This window comes from Anomaloglossus baeobatrachus, chromosome 5, assembly GCF_048569485.1.
Source record: "Anomaloglossus baeobatrachus isolate aAnoBae1 chromosome 5, aAnoBae1.hap1, whole genome shotgun sequence".
NCBI lineage: Eukaryota > Metazoa > Chordata > Amphibia > Anura > Aromobatidae > Anomaloglossus > Anomaloglossus baeobatrachus.
The window spans coordinates 502,328,972-502,356,328 of NC_134357.1; the positions used below are offsets into that span (position 1 = coordinate 502,328,972).

Below are 27,357 nucleotides of genomic sequence, written 5' to 3' on the forward strand. Positions count from 1 at the left end.
ACAAGTGAAAGAGGGTATACGTACAACAATCATTAACAGTACAAAACTGACTGGTATAGGAGGAGAGGACCCTGCCCGCGAGGGCTCACAGTCTACAGGGAATGGGTGATGGTACAATAGGTGAGGACAGAGCTGGTTGCGCAGTGGTCTACTGGACTGAGGGCTATTGTAGGTTGTAGGCTTGTTGGAAGAGGTGGGTCTTGAGGTTCCTCTTGGATCATCAATCCGGATCCCCATCTTATGCAATAGACTAGGTGTCCTATATACTCAATGCAATAAGAATAACTGCGACAGTCATTGGCCCTCAGACACAGCAAGGTTTGGAGTCTGAGACAGAACCGCCTCCCATTGTTCTTCTGTCATAGAGCCTAAAGGCTACTTTACATGCTGCGACATCGCTAGCGATCTCGTTAGCGATGTGAAATTCTAGATCGCAAGTGCGATCTTTCGAGATCGCACATGCGTAAAATGACCTATGTGCGATCCCATAAGATCGCATTTGCGATCTAGAATTTCACATCGCTAACGAGATCGCTAGCGATGTCGCAGCATGTAAAGTAGCCTTAAGTCCCTCTCCCACTTTCCTCTAGCTTGCAAAGGGAACCTGTCAAGATGTCTGGACAACATCACTGTATACAGCCTAGAGATAATACCGTAGGAACAATCAAATGTCAGTAAGTCAGTAAGAGTATGATTTCACTCTATCCTAATGTCCACATGTCGTGTCTGTACCTCACATGTGTGCCAGAGTTGCAAATATTGGTAGAAGTAACTGTGCAGTATCTCAAACTCAGCTTGAAGCTGGTCAAAACTTTAAGTCCGTTATTCTGAAGGATCTGAGAAAACCGATGAACACCCCTGCCCACCCACATTCTCCAACCCGCTAGTTTTTGCAGTTCTACCAGACCATGATTATGCCATAAGGGCCAGTACTCCGTCGCTCCTGCTATTCCCAACAACACCTTTCCTCTATCCGACACCTTGTACAACAATGCCATTGTCAGGTGAAGCAGTCATCCTCTGGCACAGTTTCTTGCATCAAAAAAAGCCACCGAGTGTCGAGATCTTGCAAGACCCCTCACAAGTCTACCCCCAACATCGTATGCCTCATTCTTTCCCCATCCCCTATAGTGCTGCATCTGTGCTGCGACATAATAAACCCACGGGTTGGGAACGACCAGACTCCCCTCCTCCTTCCCTCTCTACAGGGTCTAAAGGTGGATTTTGGCCCACTGTGTTTTCCACAGAAGCTCTCGGAACAGTATTTAATTTTACTAAAAAATTTCCAATTAATCCATATTGGGACGTTGTGAAAAAAATACAAAAGTTTGGGCTTCAGCACCATTTTTAGTAAATTATTATGGCCAATAAGGGACAATGGGAGTCGACACCAGACATCTATCTTGTTCCTAAACTGAATCAACAGTAGCTCCAAGTTTTGAGCATAAAAATCGTACGGTCGGGCACTAACCACAATCCCCAGATATTTAAATGTATCCACCGTTGGGACCGTCAACCCAAGAGCAGCAAAATTAGATGGGAGCGGATTAATAGGGAAAAGAGACGATTTCTCCCAGTTTATTAGGAGCCCCGAGCGTTTACCAAATTCTTTAATAATATTTATTGCTGGGCCCACTGATGCCCCCACCTCCCTAAGATACAGTAACAGGTCATCAGCATAGAGGGAAACCTTTTGCTCCAGGCCACCGACCCCGAACCCTTTTACATCAACTGATGCACGAAGCATAGCCGCCAATTACGCTATTGCAGGTGCAAACAATAATGGAGAGGACAGGCCTTCCTCACGCCCCTGGCCAAATTAAAAGATGCTGTGGTACAGTCATTGACTCGAATCTTGGCCCGTGGAGAGGCATATAATAGTTTAACCCAACCTATAAACCTGGAACCTAGACCTATTTTCTCCAAAACTGCCCATAAGAAATTCCATTCAATACTATCAAAGCCCTTGGCTGCATCTAGTGACAGAACTGCCCTCTCTTTATTTCTCCCTTTAGAACTCAGCTGCATCTCCAGGAATAAACATCGTAAATTAATGGAAATGGATTTTTTAGAGATAAATCCAGTCTGATCCTCATGGATCACCGACGTGATCACCCGGGATAATCTATTAGCTAATATTTTTAACACTTCCAAGAGTCTTGGCAGCAGCAAATGAGTATAGAGTTTGTTGAATTCTCCTGGGAGTCCGCCCGCACCTGGGGCCTTTTCATTTTGGATGTGACCGAGCGCCTCCTTCAGGTCTATATCTCTATTCAGGCATTCTCTCTATCAGACAAATTGGGGAGAGTAATCTCCTCCAGGAAGTCTCTGAGTTCTTCAGCCCTGTAGTGTGATTTAGAGGAATACAGCTTTTATGGGCCAGATTTCATAATAAAGTCCATGGGTGGAAGGGCTGTACATGGCAGGCAAAACCACACCAAGAATTGATATGCTGCAGATTATTTTCTGACACATCTGCACCAACAAACATATAAAAAAAAATGTATAAAAAAATCAGTGTGTACACACAGCCTTTCATTTCCTGGTGAACTTTTTTTTCAGCATGATAAGCAATGAGAAAAATAAAAACGCTACATGTGAACATAAGCTAAAAGGGGAGGATTTTTTTCTTTTTTATTCTGCCTTATATACCAGTCATTATACATACAGGAAACAAATCTTCCTAGTCTTTTTTTTCTGTAAAATACAATTTAGATTGAGTTTTGGAGCTTTTAGTGTCACTCTGTAAAAGTGGGTAATACTCTGACAATATTATTTCCAGAGACTAACTATGAGTCAGAAATGCTTCCAGGCATCTTTCCCATGCTTTACAAACACCACTTGGCATCGGATATAACCAACCAAGAAGAAGTGAATAAACACCAATTATTAGCAAATATTAAATATTTTATTTTTCATTTTTAGTAGATGTATTCAAATAAATATACAAACAAGAGAGCCACCTGGGGGGCACATGGTTCCAGAATTATCAGAAAATTACATCTCGTCCATTATCTGGCATCATAAAGAGTGATCATATATCATATCAATGGAGCATAATATCAAATATCACATGACAGTAGATTTCTCACTAAAAGATCGTGAGGGGACCATGAGGCATTGGAACGTGGCATGAATCACTACCATCAATTCAACCAATCATATCATCCAGCTTATACACTGATCGCATTTACTTAGGGGTTAAATTCAATGGTATATCCCTGTCATCGTTTCAATACTTATTGATTGTAATGCTCACCGAGATAGAATCCACCGGGGAGAAGTGATAACCCATACACAATAGCATGCTCTATCTTTCATTATATTTTCAAGCACCCCAAATAGGTACAGATTCAAGTCAAACATCAAAAGCCATGTGTATTAGGTCATCACTTATCACCCCGTAATAATCAGCTCAATGAGATCTATATATGGTGGAACACTAAGGGGTGCTTCACACACAGCGAGATCGCTGCCGAGATCGCTGCTGAGTCACGCTTTTTGTGACGCAACAGTGACCTCATTAGCGATCTCGCTGTGTGTGACACTGAGCAGCGATCTGGCCCCTGCTGCGAGATCGCTGCTCGTTACACACAGCCCTGGTTCGTTTTCTTCAAAGGCGCTCTCCCGCTGTGACACACAGATCGCTGTGTGTGACAGCGAGAGAGCGACAAATGAAGCGAGCAGGGAGCAGGAGCCGGCGTCTGGCAGCTACGGAGGCTGGTAACTAAGATAAACATCGGGTAACCAAGGTGGTTACCCGATATTTACCTTAGTTACCAGCCTCCGCAGCTCTCACGCTGCCTGTGCTGCCGGCTCCAGCTCTCTGCACATGTAGCTGCTGTACACATCGGGTTAATTAACCCGATGTGTACTGTAGCTAGGAGAGCAAGGAGCCAGCGCTCAGTGTGCGCGGCTCCCTGCTCCCTGCACACACAGCTAAGCGGTGTGCGCTGGTAACTAATGTAAACATCGGGTAACCATACCCGATGTTTACCTTAGTTACCAGTGTCCGCAGCTTCCAGACGCCGGCTCCGTGCAAGCGCAGCGTCGCTTGCACGTCGCTGCTGGCTGGGGGCTGTTCACTGGTCGCTGGTGAGATCTGCCTGTTTGACAGCTCACCAGCGACCATGTAGCGATGCAGCAGCGATCCTGACCAGGTCAGATCGCTGGTTGGATCGCTGCTGCATCGCTAAAGTGTGAAGGTACCCTAAGTGACTGACTTGCACATATCTCCCATTTTGTTTCCCAACACCACAGGAAAGTACATATAAATGCAAATCAATCACCCTTATCGTAAACTATGTACATTCAGGCATTACTTATCACCACCTGATAATCAATATGGTGAGTCATAGACCCATACAATAGCCCGATCGGCTATAAACACACGATCTCATTGTAATACAAACAATATCATAATTAGCATATCACATAAGGACAAAGTACTTACAATGTTAAATAGATTGCCTGGCCATGCGTCCCGCCACCCCTGACGTACGTTTCGCCACTCGCTTTATCAAAAGGGGGCGTGTCAAGGTGAGGGAACATCCGTGTTTAAATATCCTTAATTAGCCAATGGACAACCGCTAGTGTACGTCAGTCATTGCGATAAATACCTCACTTCTGGTGTGACGTAGGCGCATGTTAATGTTGCCACCTACCTCTTGTAAAGGGACTTCCGGGCTGCGCGTGCTGACCCGCAAGCATCGTAGTGCTCTGGGTCACATGATGCACGCAGACCAGGAAGTCCGAGGCGCGGACAGCAGAACATGCGCACAATCGGTGGAGATATTATACATTAGATATATAGATAGTACCATGCCTTTTAAAAAGGCAACCAGCCTAAAACAGCATGATATTTGCTTACGGAAGACATATAATAGATATGTGGCATTGGAGATCAATCTTGTATATTAATAGACAACATGTAAATTATGAATTATATACATTTGAAGTATACATATCTGAATAACTAGACATTATAGGTAGTACAATGGCGGCATTAATTCAGTTTCAGCACTTCCCCATCCACTGGAGCATTTTACAGCCCTCCCAAACCGACTTCCAAGGTCCTCCTGAAAATAATAGGAGTTTCTCATTGACTTGTATTGGGTTTATTATTTCGTCTGAATACTCGAATATTAGAAAATATTCAGCTCAAATAATTTGAACCCAAATATTCTACTGTTTGCTCATCTCTAGTAGTTTTCTGTTTAGGCGAAAGCTACTCATATAATTCAATGAATTGTGAGTATATGATACCGTAGTATATCTGTCTTTTTCTATTTTGTGTCTTGGTCTGTAATGGGTTAAAGTGAATTGAAGCATGATTGGACAGTGTTGTTTTTAAATATTCCCCTGATTTTGTGTGTTTAGACTATGACTAAGGACACTTTGTTATAATATACATAAATATATATATTTAACACATCTCCAAAATCTTATCCCAATATGTAGTAGGCGTAAGAATAATATTAGCAAATACCTACAATTAGAAATGTAGTATCATTCTCCTGATTTATTATATTTCCTACCTCATGTGCAGGACATTGAAGCTTAGTTATTCATGGTAACGGCCACTCATATAGTAACAGTTGCTCTCCGTCGTAACCATGAATACCTAAGCTGTTGCAATGCCCTGCACATATCGGTATATTTACTTGGAGATGGCAATTGCCCTTTAACAGATGGGCTGGGTGTTTGACGGCAGGTGCACCGATCATGTATAGCAGCATCTTTCCATTGTTGATGCCACATTGAATGAAAGAGAGCGGCATCGGACAACTTGTTTATGTAAATGTTAAAATATTTTATATGTATATATTTGTCATAATAATCATCTCATGCTCTAAATTGTTCTCCTTTTTTCTTGTAAATATATGACCCTTATACACTTGGTCAAAATTGTTGGTACCCCTCGTTTAATGAAAGAAAAACCTACAATGGTCACAGAAATAACTTGAATTTGACAAAAGTAATAATAATTAAAAAAATCTATGAAAATGACCAAATGAAAGTCAGACATTGCTTTTCAACCATGCTTACACAGATTTTTTTAAAAAAATAAAACTCATGAAACAGGCCTGGACAGAAATTATGGTACCCCTGAAAATAATCTGACAAAAGGGACATGTTAAATCAAGGTGTGTCCACTAATTAGCATCACCAGTGTCTACAATCTTGTAATTAGTCAGTGGGCCTGTGTATAGGGTTACAGATACTCACTGTGCTGTTTGGTGACTTGGTGTATACCACACTCAACATGGACCAGAGGAAGCGAAGGAAAGAGTTGTCTCAGCAGCTTAGAAAGAAAATTATTGACAAGCACGTTAAAGGTTATAAGACCATCTCCAAACAGCTTAATATGCCTGTGACTACAGTTGCACATATTCAGAAATTTAAGATCCATGGGACTGTAGCCAACCTCTCTGGATGTGGCCGCAGTAGGAAAATTGATGACAAATCAAAATAGACGGATAATACGAATGGTAACAAAAGAGCCCAGAAAAAGTTCAAAAGAAATTAAAGGTGAACTTCAAGCTCAAGGAACAACAGTGTCAGAACGCACCATCCATCATTGTTTGAGCCAAATTGGACTTCAAGGGAGACAACCAAGGAGGACACCATTGTTGAAAAAAACTCATGAAAAAGCCAGACTGGAATTTGCCAACTACATGTTGACAAGCCACAAAGCTTCTGGGAGAATGTCCTATGGACAGATGAGACAACAATGGAACTTATTGGCAAGGGACATCAGCTCTATATGTTCACATGACTGAAAAAATGAAGCATATCAAGAAAAGAACACTGTCCCTACTGTGAAACATGGAGGAGGTTCTATTTTGTTCTGGGGCTACTTTGCTGCATCTAGCACAGGGTGTCTTGAATCTCAAGACTATCAAGGGAGTATAGAGAGAAATGTGCTGCCCAGTATCAGACAGCTTGGTCTCAGTCACATGTCATCGGTCTTGCAACAGGATAATGACCCAAAACACACAGCTAAAAACAACCAAGAATGGCTAAGAGGAAAACATTGGACTATTCTGAAGTGGCCTCCTATGAGCCCTGACCTAAATCCTATTGAGCGACTTTGGAAAGAGCTGAAACATGCCATCTGGAAAAGGCAACCTTCAAACACGAGACAACTGGAGCAGTTTGCTCTTGAGGAGTGGGCCAAAATACCTGTTGAGAGGTGCAGAAGTCTTATTGACAGTTACAGGAATTGTTTTATTGCAGTGATTGCCTCAAAAGATTGTGTAACCAAATATTAAATTAAGGGTACCATAATTTCTGTCCATGCCTATTTCATGAGTGTTTTTTTTTTTTTTTAATTCTGTGGAAGCAGAAAAGCAGCAATGTCTGACTTTCATTTGTTTATTTTCATAGAATTTTTTATGTATTATTACTGCTGTCAAATTCAAGTTATTTCTGTGACCATTGTGAGTTTTTCTTTCATTGAACCAACAATTTTGACCATGTGTGTATGACTTACATTTCTTCTTACACGTTTTTATAAAATTGTTAAAAAAGAAAAATCACTACTTCCCTGTATGTGTCCTTTGATGTCTAACAAAGCTTGTTTTCTGTGTAAAAGATTTCCCACATTCTAAACATGAAAATGGCTTCTCCCCTGTGTGAATTCTCTCATGTCTAGCAAGATCAGATTTCACAATAAAACATTTCCCACATTCTAAACATGTAAATGGCTTCTCCCCTGTGTGAGTTCTCTCATGTCTAGCAAGGTCAGATTTCTGAGAACAACATTTCCCACACTGTAAACATGAAAATGGCTTCTCCCCTGTGTGAATTCTCTCATGTTTAGCAAGATCAGATTTCACTTTAAAACATTTCCCACATTCTGAACATGAAAATGGCTTCTCCCCTGTATGAATTCTCTCATGTTTAGCAAGTTCAGATTTCACTTTAAAACATTTCCCACATTCTGAACATGAAAATGGCTTCTCCCCTCTATGAATTTTCTCATGTTTAGTAAGATCAGATTTCTCTATAAAATGTTTACCACATTCTGAACATAAAAATGGCTTCTCTCCTGTGTGAACTCTATGATGTATAAGAAGTCTAGATTTCTCATGAAAACATTTCCCACATTCTGAACATGCATAGGGCTTCTCCCCTGTGTGAATTCTCTGATGTAGAACAAGATGTTCTTTCTGTATGAAACATTTCATACATTCTGAACAGGAATATGGCTTCTCCCCTGTGTGAATTCTCCGATGTTTAACAAGATGCGACTTGTCTTTAAAAGATTTCCCACATTCTGAACAGGAATATGGCGTCTCCCCTGTGTGAGTTCTCCAATGTTTAACAAGATGCGAGTTCTGTTTAAATGATTTCCCACATTCTGAACATACATATGGCTTCTCCCCTGTGTGAGTTCTTTGATGTACAACAAGAAGTGATTTCTTATTAAAACATTTCCCACATTGTGAGCATGAAAATGGCTTCTCCTGTTTAAGAGTTTGCTCATGTTCAACAGTCCTAGAATTTTTGGTTCGCATAATAGTCATAGACAAAGCAGAAGAAAGGATCTGTTGAACATTACCAGATGAATGTTTTTTTCTGAGAAGGTCTTCAGGTATATCTGAGATAATGGCATGTTCTCCATATGCATCTGGTGGAATACCATGATCATCTGCTGCAAAATCTGAAAATAGCAAATGTCTTTCTGAGCTCCTGGTGCATTCATCTGCCAAGAATAATTAGCATTTTATTATTTTTCATAAACACTGCATTTAAATTATATCAATATTATATATTTTCATACAAGTTAGAATACAAATCAATTTTCAATTAAACAAAGAAAATAGAGCACAAAGCAGTGACTACTAGATTATGATAGGCTATCAGGTTGTGCGGTTTCAATTTTTCACTTCTGTTGGGAGTCGTTTTCTCTATAGGTTCATGTTTTACTTTTCCTGTCACCAATCTTTACCAGTTATATGATCAGTGGAAACCCATAACGTAGCCTCTAAGTCAGTGCTATTTGTTAGTGCCTGTCTCATACCTTCCCTGTCAGATACTGTACATGAAGTCTAGCACAGAGCAGAGCAAGGGGCTGGATATATAAGAAGCCATGGATTTGGAGCAAGTGTAAGGTTTTTTACTTTTTCTAATGGAACTAAGCAGAAAATACAAAAAATTAAAACAAACTTTATATTCATTTATACATGGTGGCAGCCAATAGACAGATTGATTTGCTTCATCAATATATGAATATTGGAGCACTGGGGAGGATCTGAAAACGTTATGTTTGCCAGTCCCTGTTTTTTTGTTGCTCACCTAGCTTAAAGCCTATGAACACTTTTGAGCAAAAAAAACAAACAAACCAAAACAATCAGTAACCACATGTGTGACTAAGTTTTGGTAGATAATAAAGTTGCACTTACCTGTTTTCAGCCTTGACCTTTCCTTTTTATCCCTCATTGCTGTTTTTTCACCTCTTTTAAGTTCATACATTTTCCCTCGGGGAGCATTTCCCCAGCACTGGTCACAGGATATGCTTTGATTTATCAAGAACTAGCACAAGACAAGCTCAGTTTCTCCCTCCTCTACTTTCTAAGTCCTCCTTCACATGTCCATGTTTCCAGTACGTGTGGTATCTGTTTTTTTTTCCCCACAAATACCACTCATACCCATTATAACCTATTGGGCTGCTCACATGTCCATGATTTTACACTGACCCTGTGACATGTCCTTTTTATGGCAGCACAGATGACAAGGGCTCTCACACGTCTATGGGTCCATTAAAAACACGTACATCACACCGATGGAAACAAGCACATTTTTTAACGATCCGTGGAAAATACTGATGACTAGTGATGGGGAGACCCAGACTGTAAAAGTCCGGATTCGCGCGGTTTCAAAAGTATCCGGGTGCTAGACCTGGGCCCGGAGTTCTCTGGGAACTCCGGGTAATGATCGAGGTCCAGCAATTTGGAAGCTAAAAAAAAAAAAAAAAAAATAATAAAAGGAAAATTAAGCAAACGCTCTATGCTTACCGAGTCTTCGGTGCGGTTGTAACTGCTCCTGTGGCTACTCACTCTTCTTCTGGGGCCATTAATTAGCCTCATACACATTTACTGCTTCCCCTGCCACTGGCAGTCCTGGAGTCTGTGATTAGTTTCAGTCAGATGTGCCCACAGCCTGTGTGACAGCGTCTGACTGCTGGCAATCACAGTCCCTGACTGCGGGTTACTATTGTGGTATAAAAATAAATAAATTGGCGTAGGGTCCCCCTGTATTGTGAAACCCAGCACAGATAAAGCATATAGTTACAGGCTGCAGCCCCCAACCGTGCACTTATCTTGGTGGTGTATCAAAATAAGAGTAACCGTATGCTGCTCTTTTATTATTATTATTATTATTATTTAAAAATAAAAATAAAAAGGAGTGCGGTGCCCCCCAATTTTAATACCCAGCCATGATAAAGCCTGAAAGCTGGGGGCTGGCATTGAACACAGACTACAAAAAAAACCAAAACACAGTTTGGGTTCGAAGTTCGAGTGAGTTACAAGTGCAAACCATTCAAGTGAGCAGCGCTGTGGGGTTGGGTATGATTGATGCTCAGCCCTGTACAACCCGCATGCAGTGTTTGAACGGCTTGCACTGGGGGTAAAAATCAGCCTGTTCAGATGTAATGTACACACCAAAAATAAAAAATGTATAATTTGAAAAACCCCACCCACCATCATCTGATAGTGTTCTGCTTACGGCTAGCTGCATGTGGGTGGAGACACAAACTGCCCAATTACTGACTTCCATTGAGGTTCGGGTCGAGTCTTGGTCATAAATTGAACTTTATCTAAAGTTTGACTGTACTCTCTAAATTGAACTTCTAAAGGTTCGCTTATCTCTAATTCTTAGGCTGGGAAGACTCATGCTTATTGGACCCCCGAGCCTAAAAATAGTAGTCTGCAGCCACCAAGCTTTGCTGCATCCATTAGAATTAACAATCCTGGAACGTTACCCGGCTCATCCCAATTGCCCTGGTGTAGTGGCATTCTGGATAATAAGGGGTTAATAACAGCCTACTGCTGCCATTAAGCCTTAGATTAGTAATGTCCGACATAATCCACACGAGGTCCCAGCTCTGCTACATCTAAAGTAACAGGGAACGGTCATAGAACATGATCACCTGCTGTGGGCTTCAGGCAGAGATTGAATTAGCTGCGTGATAAGCGGTGACATCACTAAGGTTTTTTGCGGTCACAGTTGGAGGTTCCCAGGTCCTCCTCTTGTGAATGAAGATAACCTGACTTCAATAAAGTCAGTGACCTCACCTGAGGTGTGGTCACTGACTTTACTGGTTCACAGTTCTGCATCTCCTGGCAGAAAACCGTGTTTTTTTTCCAAGAGATGCAGATTTAGTGCTGAAATTTCAACATATTCCTGCACCTAATCTACACTTTCTGGCAAAAAAAGTATCACTACCGCATGTGGTATGATGTGGTAGTGATGCAATTTTTTCCAGGAGGTGTAGATTGGCTGCATTGGAAAACAGTTTTCATGTCATTAGGGTGCGGTTTTCTGCTAAGATATGCAAATTTAGTGCTGAAATCTGGTGCAGACATTTCAGCACCAAATTTACACTTCCTGGCAGAAAACTGCTCTGAAAAAGTGTCAAAACCGCTTTGTTTGTTTATTGCATTTCTGGGCCAGGAGATGCAAATTTGGTGATTAAATTTTATACCAAATTCATGCTGCCAATCTACACCTCCTTGTAAAAAAAAAAAAATCACATCACTACCGCATGCGGTAGAGATGCCTTTTTTTGCCAGGAGGTGTAGATTGGGTGCAGTAATATGCTGTTGAAATTTCAGCACCAAATCTGCATCTCTTGGCAAAAAAAACCTGAGTTCACGTTCTATTTCTGCGTGCTGTGCCTTTAGATGTAGTAGAGCTGGAATCGTTGTGAGCCCTCGTGTGGAGTACATCAGACCTGGGTGTTTTTTGGTTTAATAAATTGGTGAAAAAGGGTGTGTTTTTTTGTATTTTATTACAAATAAAGGATTTTTTGAGCGTTTGTGTTTATTTCTTTTCACTTACAGATTAGTAATTGGGAAAGTCTCATAGACAGCTCCCATTACTAATCTAGGGCTTAGTCGCAGCAATTAGGAAGAACTGGGTAAAGTGCCGGGACTGTCATATCTAATGGATGCGACAATATTGTGCGGTTGCAGGCTGCTATTTTTTTAAGGTGGGGGGCCCAATAAGCATTGGTCTTCCCAGACTGAGAAAAAAACAGCCACCAGCTGTAAGGCTTTATCATGGCTGAGTATCAAAATTGGGGGTACCGCACCCTAGTTTTTTAATTATTTATTTAACTAATAATAAAAAAAAGCAGAATGCGGTTCCTCTTACCGCACACCTGGGGACTGCAGCCTGTAGCCCTATGCTTTATCTGTGCGGTTTGTCCCACCGATCCCGGATATCTGCGAGTTCGACCATCACTACTGATAACACATTAATGGTAAAAATGTTCACATGAATAACACACTGACTGACACCTGTACCACTTTTTCACGTGCGTGTGAAGGTGGCCTAAGGTTGTTAACCATAACCACACCGACACACTGCCAGACACAGACTGATCGGATATACAACCAAAGCAAACAGAACAAACTGGTCCTATTTATGATAGCATCCATCTGAATTCTGATATTTGTCCTATTTAAGAATAGGAAACAAAGTTATGCATGATGAGCTTTTTAACCTTTTTAAAAATAATTCTGGGACTTCCGGATCCGGTCCTGGCTGAGGAGGCAGCATAGAGGGGAAGCTCCCGACACCCCTCTGAGAAACCGACGATAAACAACATACCCGGGCAAGTGAGCGAGCTGAGAGCAGCACGTCTGGTAGCAGGAAGCAAGCAGCTATGGATCGGTACTTACTGAGGAGTGCTGGTGGTGGTGAGGGGCCCTGGAGGAGTGGAGATCCTGACTGGCAGCGTGGAGAAGAGGAGACTGTCATGGCGCCGTCGAGCCTGATGGAGGAGGAGCCGGAGTACCCAGTGCAAGATGTGGTAATGAAAGGCAGGAGAGGGAGAAGTGAAGGAGATGAGAGCGGGGGGTCGGGGGAGGATGGAGCAGGAGAGAAATCGCTGCAGGGGATTGAAGAGGGAGAAACACAATGGATAGAGGAAGGTGACATGGAGGAACAAGAGAGAGAGGAGGAGGAGTGCAGCAAGGAAAGGGTGCACAGAGACGCTGGAGACCGGATTGATCACTCAGACACACAGTATAAGGTGTCTAATCATGATCAACGCCAGCAGAAGCTGCATGTCAGAAAAAGTAACACTCCTTCTAAAGTAAACAAGAAACAGCCGGCCACACCATTATCTAAATCCTGTAAACAAATGGGGGAGGGTGGAAAACCCCCAGCACAGAATAAGAGAACTAAGAAAACAGCACCACCTGCAGGCCAAGACAAGCATGCACAAGAGCTCAATGTTGATTATAAAAAACTGGCTAAAGAAGTGACATCACCTCTGTCAAAAGAGATTAAAGTGGCCATTGAAACAGCCATACAAACATCCCTAGCAGCTATGCAAAAGCAGATTAGTGGACACGCATCTAGACTGGCAGAAACAGAGCAGAGAATATCTGACTCAGAGGAGAAAATACTGGCTATGCAAGAGCAAATAGCAGCTCTAGTGAAATCTAACGATTATTTGAGAGATAAAGCGGAAGATTTAGAGAACCGATCAAGGCGCAATAATTTGCGCACTGTGGGGCTGCCAGAATCGGTATCTTTGGGACAGCTGGATAACATATGTGAACAGGAGTTTCCTCAGGCCCTGGGCATTAAGGCTAAATTCAGAGTGGAAAGAGCGCACAGAGTGGGACCACTGAGACAACAAGAAGTGAATAGGGGAGAGGATCCAAACCCAAACAAGAAAGCCCCACTGAGAGCTAGGCAAGTGATAGTCAAATATCTTGATTATAAACATAAAGAGGAAATACTGAGGGCCTTTAGAGACAGACAGCGACCATTGCATTACCAAGGCAACAGACTGCTAATTTTTGGAGATTATTCAGCAGAAGTCTCCAGAAAGAGAAAAGAATTCAGCAAAGTATGTTCATTCCTGTATAACAAAAAAGTCAAGTGCCAACTGCTATACCCTGCCACACTGAAAGTCAGAAATCTCAATGGCCGGTTTGCATATTACAAAGACTATAAAGAAGCAGAGCGTACTCTCATGGCAGAACAGGATAAGAATCGGGCTGACGGACAAAAAAAGAGGAAATAATGGAGAAGGGACCAGCAGAGGAGGATCTCCAAGAGGCCCAGGGAAAGACCCGAGAAGCTTTGAGGAGCAATCGCGGGTGGAGAGTAGAGAGGAAAGGAGATTGAGCCCAGTACAACAAAATAATCCTCGCTCGGAACACAGAGACTAACTGTTGGGAATGGTTCATGATAACTGAACTAGATATTGCTGGTCCTGTTCTCGCACTCTCTCGCTCTCTTGCTTTCACTCTCTCATTTTCAGTTTCACTTTCACGCTTACTTTCAGTCTTACTCCCATATTCATATTCAGTTTCACTTTCAGTCTTACTCCCATATTCAGTTTCACTTTCATTCTCACACTCACGTTCAGTCCCACACTCACTCTCAGTCCCACACTTTTTTTTTTCTTTTTCTTCTTTCCCCCTCACATATATCAGTCTCATTTTCAGTTTCATGCTTACTTTCAGTTTCACACTCACTCCCATATTCAGTTTCATTTTCAGTCCCACATTTACTTTCAGTCCCACACCCACTTTATGTCACACATATTCAGTCCCATTTTCAGTTTCACGCTTACTTTCAGTTTAACACTCACTCCCATATTCAGTTTCACTTTCAGTCTCACACTCACTTTCAGTCCCACACTCGCTCTGTCTCACTCTTTTTCTCTCGCATATTCAGTCTCACGCTTACTTTCAGTTTCACTTCCAGATTCACTTTCACACGCCTTTATCCAGGAACGACTTCCAGGCGTAAATGAAGTGGATCTGTCTGCTCTGAGTGCTGGGACGGCCACCAGAAAGTAAAGCTATGTTGGACTTGAAGTTCTTATAGAGGTTTTGTCGTACTGTACTATTTTCGACATATTATTTAAGGCTTGTTCATGTGAATCCGGGGCTAGAACGTATACTCTAAGGGGGGTGACTAGGGAGCTCAACAGTTTGGCTAGGAAAAGGGGAAGTCATCAGCATGGCGAAAAGAGCCAAAAATTTCCCAGAAGGGAAAACTTGTTCTACAGTTACTTGTTTATTGTTATATTTGTTATACCTACAAGGTGGGGAAAAGATATGTCAAGCCTGGGGGGCAAATTCTATACCTGGCAATAATTGTCTCGTCTCTTGTGAGTTCAGGGCCCACAGGGGAGGAAGTAGTAAGAGCAAAATACAAAGGCAAATATGGTACAAATAACTACATGGAATGTTAAAGGCTTGAGATCTCCTAACAAACGAGCAATGATACTAAGACATCTGAAAAGACTAAAAACAGATATTGCATTATTACAGGAAACGCATTTGAGGAAGGAGGACTTTTTCCGCATGAAGAAATACTGGGTGGGTACTGTATATGGGGCAGAGGCACAAGGTAGGAAAGCAGGGACAATGATTCTAATACATAAACAGCTCAGCCATGAAGTAGTGACACACGTGGCAGACGATCAGGGACGGTGGCAACATTTAACAATCATTAGTCCAGCGGGTAAATTAAGTATCTACAATGTTTACGGTCCAAACTCCCAACAGAGCATATTTCATGATGGCATAAAGGCCAACATACTAGCAAATGGGGAGACCAACATCATAGTGGGAGGTGATTTTAACACAGTTCCAGACTCATCTGAAGACAGGAGGAGGGGGAAGGAGAGGACAGAGGATGTGGACAGAAGGCCGGACCATAGTGATGTAACATTAGAAGACGTGGGTTTGAAGGACATCTGGACATTAGCTCACCCGCATGATGGAGAATATACACACTTCTCGCATCCTCATGATAGCTGGTCGCGCATTGATCAATTTTGGATTTCTCAAGGCCTAGTTTATGGGGCACAAGAATGTGTGATAGAAAACATGGTGATATCTGATCATAGTCCAGTGAGATTGGGTATCAGAGAGAAGTTCAAGAGAGGTACAGATATCATATGGAGATTTCCATTGTTTCTTCTCAGACAAGATAATTTCCACAGGGTATTACGAGAGTGGCGGGTAGAATTCACAGAGGAAAACAAGGAACACAAAGGGAACCCAGTGCTATACTGGGAAACGGCAAAAGCGGTCTTGAGGGGTCGCCTGATTGGATATGCGGCCATGATCAAAAGGAAAACCAATGAGAATTATAATGCCCAGAGTGAAGCAGTGCGGGTAGCATACACAAAGTATTTGGCAAATAGATCTCCCACGACAAAAGACAGATGGTTGGAGGCGAAAAGGGGGTTCGATGAATGGGCCAAAAAAAAGGAACAACTATTTTGGTCGCACAGGGAAGCAGAGTTACATAGATTTGGCAACAAGGCGGGGATGATGCTGGCAAATTTGGCAAGGGGTAGCAGGAAAATGACAGTGATTTTCAAACTAAAAAGAAAGGGGGGGAGGTGACCACAGATCCTAAGGAAATTAATAAATTGCTGGGACATTTTTATAGAAAACTATATGGGCCAGGAAACAATGACATGACTGACGAGGCAGAGTGGTTAAGACACACGCACTTGCCTAGCTTAACAGAGGAAGATCTGAGTGACCTAAATGCAGATATCACAGTTGAGGAGGTGACTAGAACAATCGGGGAGCTTAACACCAACAAGGCACCAGGCCCCGACTGTTTTAACAGCGAGTTTTATAAGGCTATGAGAGATCTGATCTCGCCGGATTTAACTGCTGTATTTAATACATTTTTGGAAGGAGAGGAAATTCCTAAAAATTCAAACGTAGCATATATCAAATTACTCCCTAAGGGAACTAAAGACCTGGATGATCCCTCTAGTTATAGACCCATATCACTTATAAACCAGGATTTAAAAATAATATCTAAGATTATGGCTAATAGATTGGCCATGATTCTTCCAAGGATCATTACAGAGCATCAGGTAGGGTTTATTAAAGGGAGAAATGCTGTCACTAATATCCGGAAGACAATACTAGTGGTGGATTCGGTGAGATTGGAACAGATAGAGAGGGGGGCAAGACCCGCTCTAGTTACACTCGACGCAGAAAAAGCGTTTGACAATGTAAATTGGAGCTGGCTGGACAAAGTACTAGAGGCCACAGGGATTGTAGGCAAAATGAGGCTTTACATTAGGAATCTTTACGCTAACTCGGGAGCTAGGATACACACTCCAGGTTTTCTATCAGACGTGTTCCCTTTGATGAAGGGAACAAGACAAGGCTGCCCGCTATCTCCCCTTCTATTCAACTTGGCCATTGAACTATTGTCAAGAATACTGCAGGGCCCGAATAGTGTTAAAGGGATTAAGGTAATGGGAACTGAAATAAAGACAGCGCTTTTTGCCGATGATGTCATACTATATATGGGGGACCCTAACGTGGATTTGCCACAGACTCTAGCCCTAATTGAAAAATTTGGATTAGTCTCAGGATTCAAATTGAATAAAAAAAAGTGTGAGATCCTGTTCCTAAAAGGGGGGAATGCAAGAGATGGTTGTATTTGTGGCATTCCTATAGCACAGATATCACTTAAATACCTGGGAATTCATATAGGAAGAACGGTGGAATCAATTTACGAGATGAATTATGGCCCGCTAATTAGGAAAATTATAGCACAACTAAAGGGATGGAAGGGTCTGCCTCTACCACTACTGGCAAGGTGCCACCTGATAAAAAATGATGAGCTTTCCTAGGCTGTTGTACCCATTCCAGACGATCCCGATATTGCTAAAACTGAGGGACGTAAATAGGCTCAACTCAGCGTATGCGGATTTTATATGGAGGGGAAGGAAACCTAGAATAAAGTTACGATCACTGATGAAGTCAACGGAGGAAGGAGGTCTCAGTTTCCCAGATGTTCGTTCGGGGTTATAACCTGGTGTGTATAATGAGACATGTGTTTGATTGGATGAGAGGAACGAGCAGGCACTCAAGACTATGGCATGGAAGCCAAGTATGCATCACCGTGGGATTTGGCGTCCATTTTACACTCCCCATTGTCCAGGGCGGATGGGCACATAAGGAACTCAATCTTATTCCGAGATACTATGCTAACATGGAAACTGGTAAGAAAGAAATTGGGACTGTCATGGAAAGTATCTAAGTACTTAAATCCCTGGGCATCTCCGAACTTTCCCATGGGACAGGAAAATAAGCTATTTACTAGATGGAAAGAGAAGGGCGTCGAGAGAATGAAGGATGTCATGAATGTGGAAGAGAGAAGGTGGCTGACAGGACGGGAAGTGCTTGACAAGTATGACCTTAATAGCTCACATATCATCCAATATGAACAACTGAAGCATGGAGTATTTGTAGATTTGGGGGAGCTTGGAAAGGAATTGAATAAGAGTTTGATTGATGAGCTTATGGAAAGTGATGTAGCAAGTGTAAATGTTTCCCAAATTTACCGAACATTTCGGGGAATGCTTATATCTGGGGAGGATAGCCGTACTCTAACAGCGTGGGGGAAACAATTGAAAGGGCAAGAAGTTGTAGGGGATATATTGAAGGGATGGGTACAGATGCGGAAACATGTTACCAATGAGAGATGGAGAGACACCCAATTTAGAATTTTACACAGGGCTATTATGGGCTTCAACATTCCGGGAAGAGATATGCGGTGTCCTAAATGTCAAAGAGAAAAAACAGATATGCTACATGGACTATGGGAGTGTAAGGAAATTCACAGGTTCTGGAATCAAGTTAGATTATTTGTCCAGGCAACATGGGGAATTTCTGGAAATCTAGAGCTAATGGTGTGGATTTTTCATTCCTTTGAGGGAGGAGTAAGAGGGGGATCGGACATGCCGGGAAAGAAGAAATATACAATAGTACATGACATAGCCATGATAGCCAAACGGTCCATCTTAAAGCATTGGATACAAAGGGAGGGACCATCCATAAAAGAGGTCATCGGTGAATTACATAATTTATTGAGGCTGGAGAAAGTGGAAGCGGAAAGGGACAAAGACAGGTTGACACCCAAGTTCTTTGGGAAATGGAGAAACTTCATTGAAATTCAATTTACTCAGGGAGAAATAGATAATCTGATGACACCTTTTGTACAATCGGAATGGTACCTTCTGAATGATATCCAGGACAACCTGGGTAAATTGAAAATCACGTAGGTGTGGGTTCCGGAGGGAAGGGGAGACGAGACGCTAAGGTAGCAACAAGACGTGCTAGAAAATTTGGAAGCATTCGGGGTTGGCACAGGGGCTTAATGATTCTAATTGACTTGTATCGCGTCTGTTATGTCTTAGTACTTTTGCCTTGGTTTAATAGAGACCATATCAATCAGATAAACAGTTTAAAATATCAAGTTGGGGCATCGCACCCTATTATGTCACATATTGTCAGACAAATGTTTTTCCTTGTGTAACCATGAATATCTTGTTATGTTTATAAAAAATTGGAAAATCAATAAAAAGTTTTGTAAAAAAAAAAAAATAATAATTCTGGCATTTATATACTGGAATATTATGCTAGTAAAGAAAGTTATTGAGGTTTCCAGGCTGAGAAAAGTATTTTGTACATATCAGTACAGCCTGTGGTTCACTAGTAATGTTTCTGCCTTTCATATCAGGAGTCCTGGGTTTGAATCCCCGACACAGACGAGCGTCAAAAGTCAATTTAGTAAGTATATGTTAGAGAAAACTCTGAATGCAGAAGTATCTCTTCTGAAGCGGAGAGAAAACCATGTGAAAAAGTGATTTTTTTTTTCTCTTTGTTTAAGCAGTAAATCTTTAGGTTAAAAAGACAAAAAAAAAAAACTCAGTACAACATACTGTACCCTGAAAGAAAAAAAAACAAAACACCACTTAATTATATCAGCCAATTATTGAGTAAAATCTGTTACTACTCACCTGTGCAGTTATCTGTAGGAATCTCCTCTTTACACTTCTCATCACCCCTCACATATGTCTCTGTAGTATAAATATGGGTCAGATCTTCACCCTGAAACAAATATTGTAAAAGTCAGGGATGGAGAAGTCGTGTGAAATTATTTCATAAAACAGAAACAATAGTAAATGAACAAGGCAATTAAATATAGTACCTATATATTTGGCGTTCATCTTGCCCTAGGCATATCAAATGGTTAAGCCCCTTTGAAAGGGACTATGCCCAAGCCTGGGATCTTTTGGTTCTGTTACACTCACTTCAGTCGGCATTACCTCCTCAATTCAAACACTCGTCCCTGTGTAGAGACACTTTAGCAACGTGGAAGATAGTAAGGAAACATTACAAACTCGCACATAGAATCTCTAAATACTTACCTATCTGGAACAACCCAGAGTTCTTACAAGGGATTAGTAACAAACTATTTGAGGAATGGAGAGCAAAGGGGATCCGTAATGTCTCTCATCTCTACATCCTAGCAAATTGAGGTGGCTAGAGAGGGAGTAATTGAAGAAGTACCACCTTAAGCTTAATCAGAAAATTCAATTTGACCAGGAGAAACACAATGTCCTGGACGGTTTGGTGGATGTGTCCCTGGAGGTGATCTGTAACACATTTCATTGCCTGGTAAAAAAAACTCGGCCACATCATCCTCTATATCATGGCTGTATGGGGCGATGAGGGGTCAGCTCATTGGACAACATCCGGAGGCCTCCTTTAGGTCTTGGGAAAAGCAGTTAAACAGTCCAAACCTGGGTGGGAAGATTATGGAGGGGTGGACCCAGCTTTAGAAAACCGTCATGAATGAGCAATGGAGGGAAACAGTTCAGAATAATACACAGGACAACATATGCGTTCAATCTCCCCCAGACAAAAGTGAAACCAAACAAAATTACACACTGCCCTAGGTGCAAAGATGAAGTGACGGAGCTATTCCATGAGTTGTGGACCTGTTCTCATCTCCAACCCCTTTGGACTCAAAACGTAAAATGTATTTTTGAAATTTGGAAACTCACAATCTGCCTGACACCCACTTTGGTCTTATTCCATAAATGGGAGGAGCAAAAAGCAAAATCTGCAATGCAGAGAAAAGACGCCCAGTAGTCCTAAATCAAAGGGTATAATAGCAGGGACTAAGACTCAACTTTTAATCTAACAATAAAATCATATATCATAAAATCATATATCAGTGCATTATAGAAAATTTGCCAAAAGGCAATACAATAGATGGATCTCACACGATCTTTCTCCACAGATAAGAATGAGCACCAATCAAGGGATGAGGGATCACAGGCTGGAATCACCAGGGTCAGCAGTCGGGTTATCATGTATCAGCTCCTGTCATGCCCTGTAAATAGACTTCTGCCCTGACAAGGACAGCACCCTAGTAAGCTGTCTGCCCCACAACCTCATCAAAGAAAACGCCCTCCCGACGCGTTTCCCTCTCAATAAAGAAAGTTCCTCAGGGGAGAGAAGGGTATCAACCTGCAGTGGCAGGGATTGGTACACAGATTAAAGGTAAAAAAAACCTATGTGTGCAGAGATAAACTGTGGTAAATGGGAGGAGGAAATTGATGAGGGAGGCAGGTTGAAATATCCACCCGCATTGCTGAGAGTTATTTTGTTGATTAACAACAAAGGTCTGAGCTAATATTCACTGTCAACTAGTATCAAGACAACATCTGAGGAACAGAAACTATTCCCCAAAAAAAACAGTGGATTTTTTCTATAACAAATAGCCTGGTCTTATGTATACATAATTTTGTGCACGTATTACTATTATTATTACTGTACTGCCAATTTCATCGTCCCTCGTGTTGAAGCATCGTTATTATTAACTATTTAATGTTTGATATACATATTTTTAACATTTATTAAATAAAACAATTTTAACTTATTGAAATCACTGTTTTTTTTGGGGGAATAGTTTCTGTTCTTCAGATGTTGTCTTGAGTTATTCTGTTGTCAGCTAAAAGGGCAATACAGTGGAACCTTGGTTAACGAGAACAATCCGTTCTGGGACTCTGCTTGTTAACCAAGTTACTCATTCAGCAAAGCAAGATTTCCCATAGGAAATCATTGCAATGCAAACAACTCGTTCCGCAACTTGTTAAATCTCCTATCCTGGTCCCCTATTGTGCCATTCCACACACGTTCAAACATACACAAACACACACAAACACGCACAAACACACATATTATGCTCACCTTAACTTCCGTTCTATCGCCGGCCTGCTGGATCTTGTAGTTCGCCGGTAGGGCTGTGTCACGGGTAACCAAGGCGACCGATGCGGGACTTTCAGCTCCCAGCACGCTGACGTCAAAGACAGGAGCCGCTTGCCTCTGATTGGCCAGCGCGCTGCCTTTGAGTAGCGCCTGACAGGGGAAGTTCCTCCCTCATCGCCGATGGTTACCGGATACACATCCTGGAACGGCGAACTACAAGAACCATGACGCGATGGAACGGAAGGCAAGGTGAGCATAATATGTACCTTCCGTTCCATCGCCGGCCTCCTGGGTTTTGTAGTCTGCAGGTACAGCATGTGTATCGGCAAGCATCGCGACGAGGGAGGACCTTCCCTGTCAGGCGCTACTCAAAGGAGCTGAAGGTCCCGCATCGGTCGCCTTGGTTACCCGATACACAGCCCGTACCAGCGAACTACAAGATACAGCAGGCCGGCGATGGAACGGAAGGTAAGGTGAGCATAATATGTGTGTGTGCGTGCGTGAGTGTTTGTGTGGGTTTGTGTGGACTGCAAGAGCGGGTTAGAGCGCGGTGGATGTACGGAACCGGAAGTGTGTGCAATGAGTATTTTGCTCGTACAGCAAAGCTTGCTCATAAATCGAGTTACAAATTTACAGCAAGCTTTGCTCGTTAGGCGAAATTCTCGCTAACTGGGTTACTCGTTAAGCGAGGTTCCACTGTACTTAAAAATTGGCTCTATCCTAACACCCCCTTTTTAGATGATATTATGATTAAGATGAAACACCTACTGGTTCTGGAGGGGCTGGATGCAGAGAGGGAAAAAGAGAGAATTGGTAAATACTTTAAAAAATGGTTAGGCCCCCTACTGGTGAGTCAGACTAAGGGTTGGTATACACGTCGTCTATTTTAGGCAAATTCTGTCTGGAACCCACCTTAAAAACAATGAACATATGCACTGCAATGTCACAGAGACTTTTTAGGTTCCGTCTTTTAGGAACTTCTTTAAAACACTTTAGACTTTGAAAGCCATGAAGCAGGTATAAGAAGTGACCGGTCCATTCCGGCCGGATTCTGTTTGGAAGTCTCCACTTGCAAGCATAAGAAAAATTCCAGAAAGCTTAAATTGAAAAATAAGGAGCGCTGATTCCATAAGCCCTTTTTCAATTAGCCTGGAGGATCCGGAATGGAGAGAAAAAAAAGAACCTAAAGAACCCTAAAGACCCTGGGACCCCAGCGTCGCTCATTCTGGACTCCTACCTGACAAGGGAGCCGTCGGGGGAGCAGGAGCAGGAGGATACACATGCTGCAGAGGCGATCCGTCATCTTCCCTACCAGACCGCTGCAGTACTGGCGCTTGTGGAAGAGACTGGGCTGGGATCGCCCACACGCGGCGCAGACGTAGGGAGAAGTAAGGAGCAGAGATCTGAGGATGCCGGCATGCCGAGGGCTTCCCTCGTGGGCAAGATGGCAGTGGTGGAGGAAGCACGCGGCGCCCCACCCATGTTGCTGCTGGAGCAGGACCGAGGCGAGGCAGGCGAGTCTGCATGTCCCCGGAGCCCCGGGCCAGGTGGGCGGTTACCACTTTCCCCCGCACAAGCCCCGGCAGACAAGCAGAGATGGAGATGATTATGCCGCTCCTCCCCCTCATGGAGATGTCGGAGCATGGTGGCCGATGGTGCCCGCCTGCTCCTGTGAATGCCCTGCAGGGAGGTGCAGGGACGGCAGAATGGCCTGACATGAACTCTGGACCGGGGTGCCATGGCGCTGGAGGAGCAAATGAGCAGATGGGGAGCATGGGGGACGCCTTACATGAGGCCTCAGTGGTCAGTTATGCATACTTAAAACTGATGGAGTCCCCCAGCCCCCATGGGACAATGCAACAATAAGGGGAGGTGATCCCTTTTTTTTTCTCTGGGGCTACCAATGTTACAAAATGAGACTCTCTCTCCCAGGCCGCAAAGAGCCCATAAACCAGCCAGAGATTCTGGATTGCAGAGTCCAGATCATGCGGTTCAGCAAAGAAAGGCCCCCCAGGCTACTCCCTAGCCCACCTAGCGTGGATACCTCCGTGAAAAGAGCCCGAGAAAATCCTGTGGCCAGACCTTCACCCGCACAACCTATGTGCCCTCCTGCAGAGTGGTGGGAACATGTTCAGCAGCTCCCAACTAAGAAAGATCTTCAAGCACTCATTTCTGAAGTTAAGGACACTTGCCAATCTGAAATATCGGCGGTCCGGCAGGACGTTATTTCTATCTCCAAAAGAATAAATCAGCTGGAGGATGATCATAACGATGTCAGAACAACCATCCATCACCTCCAGTCCCAGGCCTCTTCTCAAGCAGACGTCATTAGAGAGCTACAGCGTCTTATTGAAGATTTGGATAACAGAGGCAGGCGACATAATATAAGGGTCAGGGGAGTACCGGAGGTCCAGGCGAAAGAGCATGTCGCAGCAATACTGCAGACCATATTCAACTCACTACTGCAACGGCCTCTTGACAACCCAATCCCCATGGATAGAGCGCATAGGGCTCTACACACTAAAAATCTGAGCGGGAACCCAAAAGACATTATCTGCCACATCATTGACTTTCAACGTAAAGAAGAAATAATGTTCAAAGCATGACCAAAACAAGTGATGTACCGGGGCACCAAGATTCAGTTATTCTATTCCAGGATCTTTCATGGATCACATTGCAGCAATGGAGGGCTCTCCAAGCACTACTGTCATCCCTGAGAGATAATAATATCATTTAATGATGGGGGTTCCCATTCAGTCTCTCTGCACGGCAAAGAGAAATGTCAGCCAGCCTGCGGGTCCCTGCAGACCTTGAATCTTTCTGTCGGGCTTTTGACCTATCTGTTCCAGAGCTACCAGACTGGACTGCGCCCCAGCTGATGCCGCCACTTTCTCGGACATGGCAGTCGGCCACTACGTCACGTAAGCGGCGACCCAGGAGTTCAAGGGAGGGAGGTCTCCTCCCATGGACTTACGGTTATCCTTAGAATTCATCTCTTGAAAATTGGTTTATCTACATAGCTTTCCATATTTCTGTGATTTCCTCCTTTTTACAGAATCCCGGGGGGGGGGGGGGCTGAGGCCCGTGGGTCTAATTTTTGGGTACTGCCAGAGTCGTACTACTTTGTTCGCACTTTGTTTTATGGTGCAGGTTATATAAAGTGTGATATTCTCTACTTTGAGCAAATAAAAGTCTACTCTGGTACTGGGATAATGGGAATTTGGTGTTGAATACCATACTCTTATCTCATAGTTGAAACTCGTTATGAAATGGTTATGTTGTTGAGCCTTAGGGTGGTGTCACACACAGCGACGACGACAACGACGTCGCTGATACGTCACTATTTTCTGTGACGTAGCAGCGACGTCCCGTCGCTATCGCTGTGTGTGACATCCAGCAACGAGCTGGCCCCTGCTGTGAGGTCGCCGCTCGTTGCTGAATGTCCAGCTTCATTTTTTGGTCGTCACTCTCCCGCTGTGACGCACACATCGCTGTGTGTGACAGCGAGAGAGCGACGAAATGAAGCGAGCAGGGAGCAGGAGCCGGCGTCTAGCAGCTGCGGTAAGCTGTAACCAGGGTAAACATCGGGTAACCAAGGGAAGACCTTACCCTGGTTACCCGATAATTACCTTCGTTACAAGCGACCGCTGCTCTCGCTGCCAGTGCTGGCTCCCTGCTCTCTGCACATGTAGCTGCAGTACACATCGGGTAATTAATTCGATGTGTACTGTAGCTAGGAGAGCAGGGAGCCAGCGCTAAGCGGTGTGCGCGGCTCCCTGCTCTCTGCACATGTAGCTGCAGTACACATCGGGTAATTAACCCGATGTGTACTGTAGCTAGGAGTGCAGGGAGCCAGCGCTAAGCAGTGTGCGCGGCTCCCTGCTCTCTGCAAATGTAGCACAGCGACGCGTGTCGTTATGATCGCTGCTGTGTTTGACAGCTAAGCAGCGATCATAACAGCGACTTACAAGGTCGCTGTTGCGTCACAGAAAATGGTGACGTAACAGCGACGTCATTGTCGCTATGTGTGAACCCAGCTTTAATGTTAGGGGGTTAAATTCTGATGTGAAGAGGAGGTTGGTCCTTCAGGAAATACGCAAATCTGTGGCTGAGGTGGTGTTCCTACAGGAGACCCATTTTACGGAAAAAAGTTCTTTTAATTTCGCACACCACTGGTTCCCCCAGTCTTCTCAGCTACTAATACTAACAAAAAAGTAGGGGTGGCCATATTGATCTCTCGCACTTGCCCATTCCACATGAACAAGTTGGAAGCGGACCCTGTAGGTCACTTCCTGATAGTGTATGGTACCATGAATGGGATACAAATTATTTTGTGTAATTTATACGCACCTAATTCAAATCAGATGGGCTTCTCCGTTTTGCCTCGTCTCCCTTTAGATCACGGTGTCGCACATATTATAGGGGGGACTTTAATATGGTGTTTTCAGAAGGGGCTGATAGGATGCTGGCCTCCTCACATTCCTCAGGGGCCGTAACATGCCGCTCACCTCCTTCCTTCCGCATTGCCGGTGGAGGCAGGTAAGGAGAGGTTCCTCGCTCCTGCGGTGTCACACATAGCGATTTGTGCTGCAGCAGGAACGAAGAACAACATCGCTAATGAGAGGTAAACGATTTTTTGTTTTAGGACGACCTCTCTGCGGCAAACGATTTTTGCCGCTTTTGCGATCGTTTTAAGTCGCACATAACTGTTACACGCTACGATATCGTTAATGACGCCGGATATGCGTCACAAACAACGTGACCTCGACGATAATTCATTAACGATATCGTAGCGTGTAAAGCCCACTTTAGCACTCTCTACAAGGAGAATCAAGTCAAGGTCCTTATGACATGATATCACACCCGAGAGCTCCTCCACAGGTTTAACCGTACCTACCCAGATGTTTGCTGGAGATGTGGGAACGGTGGGGCGTCTTTATAACACATATTTTGGACATGCCCGGGTATCAATGGATTTTGGGAGAAAGTGGAATCCTTGATAGGTAGATTGGTGAGTGGAGGGATTGGTAGAGACCCTGTGGTGTAT

At 43.3% G+C, this 27,357-nt stretch overlaps 1 protein-coding gene across 1 annotated transcript in view; it reads right to left on the reverse strand.

Annotated features, from left to right (window-relative positions):
- Nucleotides 1-27,357, reverse strand: part of LOC142312838 (uncharacterized) — a 104,200-nt gene that overhangs the window by 63,807 nt on the left and 13,036 nt on the right. Inside the window, exons 4-5 of the mRNA XM_075351824.1 lie at nt 20,051-20,141; nt 7,546-8,710 (exon numbers count right to left, since the gene is read on the reverse strand). Coding sequence (XP_075207939.1) covers nt 7,546-8,710; nt 20,051-20,141 — 1,256 coding nt within the window. The remainder of the gene's footprint in view (nt 1-7,545; nt 8,711-20,050; nt 20,142-27,357) is intronic.